Source organism: Pterocles gutturalis, unplaced genomic scaffold (genome assembly GCF_000699245.1).
Source record: "Pterocles gutturalis isolate BGI_N339 unplaced genomic scaffold, ASM69924v1 scaffold15107, whole genome shotgun sequence".
Classification (NCBI taxonomy): domain Eukaryota; kingdom Metazoa; phylum Chordata; class Aves; order Pterocliformes; family Pteroclidae; genus Pterocles; species Pterocles gutturalis.
In genome coordinates this window covers 1-8,351 of record NW_010110512.1, presented here as the reverse complement: position 1 = coordinate 8,351, position 8,351 = coordinate 1, and the positions used below count along the sequence as shown (strand labels likewise).

General features: G+C 45.9%; 1 protein-coding gene across 1 annotated transcript in view; it reads right to left on the bottom strand.

Annotated features, from left to right (window-relative positions):
* The window catches only part of LOC104461727 (S-adenosyl-L-methionine-dependent tRNA 4-demethylwyosine synthase-like), a gene marked incomplete at its 5' end in the record, with an annotated part of 12,275 nt that extends 12,027 nt beyond the window's left edge, over positions 1-248 (bottom strand). The window contains one exon of the mRNA XM_010073410.1: positions 81-248. Coding sequence (XP_010071712.1) covers positions 81-248 — 168 coding nt within the window. The remainder of the gene's footprint in view (positions 1-80) is intronic.
* Between the last annotated feature and the right edge of the window lie 8,103 nt (positions 249-8,351).

Here is an 8,351-nt window from a genome sequence, read left to right as displayed (position 1 = left end):
GAGTGTTGGAACAAGGCAATTGTGCAGCGGTTCCAAGGAGAAGATACAGTGCCTGGTCTCTCACCCTGGCAGCATCTCACCTTCTTGTGAGCCACCAGGAGACAGTTCGAGTGTTCGTGCTCACACGCGATTTCATAGTCGGGGACGAGCTCGGCTAGCTCCTGGACGAATCGCACCACCTCCTCGTGCCAGGGAACATTGGCCATGGTGAGGTTGCTGGCTGAGCTTTCACCGCAGTATGTCACGCCCTGAAAAGAAACACAGAAACTGTCACCATCAGCTTAACCCTTCCCAAGCTCAGGGCAGCACTGGCACATCTGAAAATGGTCTGGTTCCAGCTGTTCACTTGAATTACCAGAGAAATAAAACCATCTGTTTTAGCTGTAGACAATCACTGTAACTGCCCCAGATCAAGAGCATTTTAGCAATCAAGATGAAAAGACAGTCCCTGCACTCCAAAACCCATCTTCCATCTTCCCCATGGTGCCCGTGCAATGAGACCCAGGTAACCGTAACCAAGCATGCTATGAACATATATATGGGAGATTTGGAGTAAAACGCTCAGTTTTAGTCACGTGGTTGTTTGGATCTTGAGATCTCAAGGTTCTTCCCAACTACTGGTCATTTTATAGAAAAATTAAGATATTCCCAGCTTTGGTGTAAGAAATGGGCATTTCTAAAGCATCACGCATCCATGTGCGGATGGGCTGAGCAGAGTCCCACAGGGCAGCAGTGCCCAGACCGAGCACTGGCAGAGATGTGGCTCATTAGGAGAAAGGTGGGGATGCAGATGCTGGCAGGGTAGCAGTGGCTTGAGCCCAGAGAAACAGCAGATCTCTTTTAAACACCTTTCCATCAAAAGAAAAGAGGGGGGGGGGAATATATCTGTAAGTGTGGAAAACACCCTTCTCTGTGCATGTGCAAAGTGTATGATTCTTGAGAGCCTAAAGAGCAAAGTCACCCTGAAAAAATTAAATAGTGCAAAAGTGAAACAAAGCAGAGGATGTCTGTGAACGCTGAGGTCTTCTGAAGTCCCCCTGGATATCGAGGGCCATGAGCTGGATACAAAAATGACATTGGCACAGTAAAGCCAGTGCAGATGCAGTCTGTACACAGATTATTTTTCAGGGCTGAGTACACAAACACACATGGCAAAATATGAAGGCATTGGTAAAAACTCCCTTCAACTCATCTCACTATCTTTTGCTTAAGTTAATTCAGTAAATACTGAGAACTGTTTGGAAAAAAGCCCATCTCTGCCTGCACCTCTCGCACACGCAGAGGGCGGGTGAAAATCCTGGCTTAAGCTGGTGCTGTAGAGAAACTCTTATTGTTTACTGATGAGTAGAACTGACTTGACATTAAAAAGCAGCTTGTGTTGTGTTGGTCAAAGGCCACCAGAACAATTGAGGAATTTCTATAATCCTACCACTCCATAAAGAGTCCGTGCTGGCTTGTGAAATGCTGAGAGCTGAAGTAATTGCCCCAGAGTGAACATCCACAGGAAGCATCGAGGGATTTTTTTATAAGATTGATTTGCACCGATTGTGGATCTCCCACTCGACGCTGTCTGCCAGCCAAAAGGCCAGCACCATCGCTCACCAGCCCCCAAAGTCCCTTCGCTCCTGATCTCCCCTGACTTGGCAGAAATAAAGGTCACGCAGTGCTGGCACGCTGTACCTGCACCCAAAAAACCCCTAGTCCGTGGGGTGGGAAGCACCCTGCACGTGCAGGCTGACGCGACGAGCACCACGAGCATCCTTTGGGCAGCGCACGGAGAGAAGTTTCCCACCGCACGCGGGTCTGCAGAGCTCTGTAACTCACTGGTGTGAACAGGCTGGAGCACCAGTCCCTGGGGAAACAGCTTTTCTGATTATTTTCTGGATGCACACTCAAAACCAGGCATTAAGTTAGAAGTGGCATTGTTCAAAAGGCACCTTCATCTCGGATTTAATTGTATTAAGTCAGAAATCTTGGGGTCTTGCTTCAGCTCCCTTCCCAACCACCCAACACAGCAAACAGACCAAAGGAGATCACGACAGAGAGGGACACATGTTCCTGCTGTGCCCTGCACACAGCCAAGGCACCTGCACTGCTGGTTTGCGTGATTTACTTGCAACAGAAGCCTCTGGCTCACTGCAATACCCACCCCCTGCAGCAGCCAGCTCCATGCCCTGCAGCAATCACTGGTCAGCAAATGCAACCCCACCAAGTTCTCTCACACCCCACTCCAGCCTCCTCATTTTGAGATGCTCCCAAGTTGGAGATTTGATCCCTTGAACCTCCTGAACTTGGTCTTAGCCGTGACCTCAAACTCACTACCACCTTGCTCCATCATTAATTAAGTCAGGAAAATTCTTATAAATCAGCTCAAGAGCATGAGGCTTACAGAGATTTTTTTTGCTTATTTATTTCCAGATAAAATTCATCAAAGGCTCCTCCAACTGGTTTAACCTGTGGTATCACAACACAGGTCACAAGCCCACCAGCACTCAAAATGGCAAACTCACCCAAGAAACGGCTTTTCTTCTAGACTAAAGCCCAACTCCTCTGTATCTCTCTAGGTGGTTTCATCACCTTTGCTCTTTGGCTGAGCTATTTTATTCCAGTCACAAAATCCCATCCAGCACGGGTCTTTAAAGCAGAGCGCACACAATTTTATGGATGATTATGTTTTGCATTCTTGTGTTTTTCCTCTGTGAAGAACTCTTCTACTTCTTTTAAGTGGCATTTGCATCCACGCTATGTTTACGGCACCTGGTCCCAGCCGACGCTGCACTCCAAAGACCTAACTCACCTCCGTTAAAGCCGAACACGTCACGTCCAGCACTAAACAGAGACAGATCCTTCGCAAACACCTAAAATTAGAGCAAGGTGAACCATGCAGTGCTTAAACAGGGCTACAAAAGAAACAGACTCATGCTAATTAGGAACTGTACAAGTTTTGGAAGCAATTGCTTTCTCACTGGTAAGTTTATCAGGGACCTTCTCTATTAATCTGCCCAAGCAAAGGAGATCAGAGCCACGCACCATAACTCAGAGCCAGTGTGGACACAGGTTGATTGTGCACAACCGCAGACAAGTTGGGGGAGCATTAAACAGGGAAGTACATTAATTTCTTAGATCGGCTCTGAGAGTCTGAAAAAAGATTTTAAACGTTTTTATATTAAAGCAGCCAGCCACGCAAGTAATGGGACATGTATCTCCAAAGTTCAGCCGTATGGACACAGCTCCATATAGCAATATTTTCCCCACGTTCATTATACAGATTATTATTTGAGCAGCATGAAAAATGTATGACTACAGAGGGGGAAAATTCTTAGGAAGCTACAACATGACTCATTCTTTTAATAAACTTCAAAGATATCATTTACAAGCAAAGAAAGCACAGAGGCAAATGGAATAACTAAGTGCTCGGATAGCTGATTAATTCACAAGCACAAATCAATGAAAATCAGCTTAGCAGCACACCGAATGAAAGCACATCAGCTTTCAACTTCCCCAGCTTCTTAAAACTTGAGTTAATTAACAGTGCTGATACCACTTAAAAAATGTGAACAGTTGATTAGGGCGGTCATGTCATATTTTTCAGTAATACATGAAGACAGTTATTAAGACATCAAGCATTAAAAAAGGAAACCATTCTATTGTACACCCTGAGCTCTTCCACCAACTTCCCTGCAATAGCAGCATCAACGAAGCTGCCTCTTAATTAGTCTTTAATAAGGGTGCTTTTAGCATCCTAATCATGCCACATAGATTTGGCCAAACACCTTGAGAGGCAGAAGCCTTTTGAAAAGCATCTCAGCTATTCTTGGTTACGTTGGTACAAATCCAGAGCAACGGTGCTGGGCGTGCTCTGAATTTCCGTGCCGCTGTAACGGAGCCGAGCGTGCACAACTGTATTTAAGCAACGCCTTGTGCCAAGGCGATTATCGCTGCAGCGAGAAGCACATCTCTCTGACTGCGATCTGGCAATTTGCTGGAGATCCTGACAGCCAGCAATCATTTAAATCCACGGGGCTACGAAGCAAAGATTACTGGGGAACTAAATGTGACAGCGCTTTGTTTCTCAACTCTGAAACTCCAGGCTTCCCAACTTAATTATTGAACAAGATAATTTTCTTAACTCCTAGCCCACAAATTATAAATTTGTTTAATTGAGGCTTGTGTGAATTAACAGAAGAACAAAGGGTTGGCCAACCTGCTGAGTGACAGAGCCACTGTTTAAAAACTGGGGCAGCCCTGCCCCAAAACAAATATAAAATCCTCAATGACACGCTGATAGATTGCACTCTCCACAATAAAAACGCTTATGATCTGAGCATCAGCACTGTCCAAATTATATACACAAGCTCTCATGCACGTCTGCTCCTTGCTGGAGTGCATTCGGCCTCGTTGGCTGTTTTTAATAATCGCTTTCAAGCTGATTTAACGAAGGACATTGGTCTATTTGTGTCAGTTAAATTTTTGGAATGGAAATGGTTCGTTACGCAGCATAACACCGGCTCTCCAGATGCACCACGCATACGGCTACATGCAGATCGGGGCTATAGCGGCCGTAAATCTTCAGCGATTCCCTTGAAGTCAAAGGAACTCCTCCTGTAAAAGCTCAACTCTGAAACGTTGGATGCAACCTTTCAGTCCAGCTCTTCAAAATGAGCCGTACAGATATGGAGAGAGAAAGAGCCGCTGAAATCGCTCACCCCCAGCTCCTGACACCCTGTAAAAGAGCAATTGCACAGAGGGGTGGGAGGAGTAGAGAGGGACTGGAAGGCAGGAGGTGAATTTTCAGCCAGGGACCTGCTTTGCTACGATCTACTCCTATCCTGCCTCAGTTTCCCCAGCGGCAAAACACAGCACCTAGTGCTAGTCCTTCTCCTGCAGGCGAGCACTCAGAGCCACGGATGGAAATTGATTCTTACAGACTGTTAGGCTGAGCACAGCTACACTGAGCCAGCACACACAACCAGGATCCAGACACTCTTTATCCTCCACAGCTTTCCTTGATCATATCTAAAAGCCTCACAAGCCTAATGCAATTTCCATGCCCTGTGCTTCTCGCTTATTTTGGATACTAACCTTTACTGAAACAAAAGAAATAGATAGGAATGACCCATTTTAGCTTGGATTTTCATCAGGCTTACATTTGCACCCAAGCTCAGTGCTGGACGCATAAATTCCTCCTCAATTTCAGAAATGCATTTGTATCAAACCCCAGGCTTGGACTAAAGACTGACTATCTGCTGAAACTGTGTGGCAGGATCACTTGAAAATTCAAAATGTAATCGTTCACCTACATTTGCGATGAAACTTGTTATCTAGCCTTAATGTGTACTCACAGCACGAAAAAAAAAAATCCACCGATGTCAAGCTGAACTCCTCAGACACATCTATTAGAACCTGTAACCTTTAGCTGGATCAACAGAAGCAGCACGCTGGGTCCCTGCCTCTGTCACCGCAGACACTGATACAGAATGGAGCAGCTTCCAGCAGCAGCTTCCCACGGCCGACCAGGGCAACGGGATTGATCCAGCAGAGCCAGAGCCCTCGGGTGCCCCACTGCCCCGCAGCTCCCCAGCACGTCGGGGATGTGGTGCAGCCCTGGCAGCCCTGCCACTGCCTTCCCGGCCACCTTGGACCATCCAGACCTCCTGTCTTGTCCATGGACCCACAGCTCGCAGCTGAGAGGACATTAGTCAGTGGGGTTTTTTTAGGCATGGAAATTATACATTGTTTGGTTTTGTTTTATAGCAGGCACCAAGAGATTTCTTAACTCACCTTCTCTTCATCTAAACGCAGCCTGGAATGGCAGCAAGACTCTGAATAGCTTTTAGGCAGGTGGGGGCAATCACCTCTTGCTGCATGCAATTAAAAACTCATTAAGGTAGAGCTCATTTTCCTCATTATTTTAAGCTCTTAAATAATCTTTACTGTTTAACATGACAAGACTGAGCAGACTGGGACAGGTACTTCCCTCTGGTCCTTCCTTCCAGACATTTACTCGGTCATTTTAATTCTGCAGCAAGGCCTCGGATGCCAGGAGCAGGAGCTGCAGTCCCAGAACATCGCCCTTAGCTCTGCCAGACACCGAGGCTACCCACCAACACAAGCTCAGCGTGAGGGTGATGTGCTGGAGCTGCAGAAAAATCATCAGGGACAAGTACTTTCAAGTGGCTGAACCTGATTTCACAAAGGCTCAAGGAAATTCTGTGCAGTGCCAAGACTCCCTGCTCCGCTCTGCCCAAGCCCTGCCCTCAGACAGCACCGTGCTACGAACAGCCCTCCAACAAAGGACAAGGCAGGCTGCTTTTTTTCTTTTTTCCCTGAAATTAAAACAGATGGAGAGAAGCAGCAAGGCTCTGCTCAGGCAGAAAGCAAAAGCTGCAAGATTAGGGTTCACTTCAGCAAATACAAACTGCCATCCCTGGGGATGGATTTCACCCGCGGCTCCGACCAGAGCAACCGCATCTCCCACACCATTGCTCCTTGGGACCCATTTACATTTAATATGAAAAAATTGTTTTGCCCCTTTGGTTTAAGAAGGAATATAAATGTCAAAATACTGCATGTTGAGCCAAACCTCTGGTTTTTAAAACAAGAAGAGTGTAACATTGCAAAAAGAGTATGCAGTAAACGTAACAATCAGCCTGGTACAACTGTGACAGTGACATTATGGCATTAAAGTAGACTAAGGCAATAAATAAAACTGATGTGTATTTAATGACCACATCACTGATTCCTCCTTTACTTGGGTTTTACACCAGGGTAATCAAGGTTAATTTCTATTGGCTTAAATAAGAGAACAGGGTCCCACAGAGTTACACCGCTGTAAGATACTCATGTAAATGGGAACAAGTATTAAGCCCTGCAAGAATCTAAATCTCTATCCACTCCACCCTGTGAGCCTCTCTGGAGCAACAGGGGATTAGCTACATTCGTTTTAAATGAACGTCATTTATCTCAAGTATTTAACCAGGAAATCCCGCTGAGATGAGCCTCATTTTCTGGCAGATGCTTTACAGCATCTTGTAATATTTTTTTTGTTTATTTCCTTTGAGCAGGACCTGGTCTTTGCCTTCTTAACCTATCACACTGGGGTTTTGGAAAAAAAAAAATGCTAAGCCCTATCCACACGCCAAACAGATTCTTCAGTATGCTTCATTCTCAAAGGAACACAAGAAATTACTTTTAATCAAAAATATCAAGTCTTTTGGGGAAAATTCCCAGGTCACAAACACTGTGTGAACCCCACAGCTGCTAGGGCTGGACTAAAGGCCAGTTACACACTGGCAGGAGTTTCTGTCCAAGTGCAGATCAATATGTGGAGTGCACAGAAGGGAAGACTAATAATAAACATAAGTGCTAGATTTAAAACACCTCAACACTTCCTATCTTCCTCTGGGTCAGAATTTAGCTCCTGACTTTATGTACTATCGTAACAAGATCACTTTGAATGCTGTAGGATTACATCTGTGTGATCACTCCGCTTATGTACACTTTCCCTGCAGAACAGCAAACTCCCAGGCTTTGGGGGGGGGATCCTGCTGTTTTCCTTCACTGCAAAGGAGATCTGCTCACCTCTTACTCCAGAGCAGTCAAACATCCCAGGGACAGAGACCCCAGCTCTTTGCTTGACCCCGCAGATGCGCAGGCAGAAGCGACAAAGCGCACTGAAGCATCCTTGACCCCAGATGCTCAAAAGCGTGGCTGAGATGCCTCTGAAACTACTGCAGCGGTCACCTGCACCATGGATCCTGTCATAAGAGAAGGCTGATCTCACGGCTAGGGGGTTGGACAAGAGCTTTGCAAGTCAGAATTAAAGATAACCAGATGAAAACAAACTCTCTGCAGAGAGCACAGCAGAGAGGAGACATATTTGCCCTGGAGAGTGCTCAGAAACATTAACTTATACCAGATTCACGACAGAGCAGTCTAAGTGGCACATACACGGACAGCCCCACACCCCACGCTGGCGTGCACACCCATCCCTGCCCTCCTCGCCTGCTGGAAGAAAGATTTTGGTACCACCAGGCTGCAGTAAGAGATCCAGGAGATGCAGGGTGGGAAGGGCCCCACAGGAGCACTCCTCCTCCTCCTCCTAGGTTTTACCTGAGGAATATAAACCACTCTGATACACATTGTAAAACTGAGGCTTTCTCCCCAAACCATACTCAAAATCTTGTTTTCTTTTAAGCTCGCAACTTCAGTAGCACATTCAGCGGGAAAGAGACTTCTCAATACTGATAATTTCAAAACCTTTACATTTGTTTCACAAGGAAACTGCAGCAAACTCCCTATTTTTTCTTCAAAGTAAAGGAAGGTTAAAAAAAAGGAAAGAGAAAGAAAAG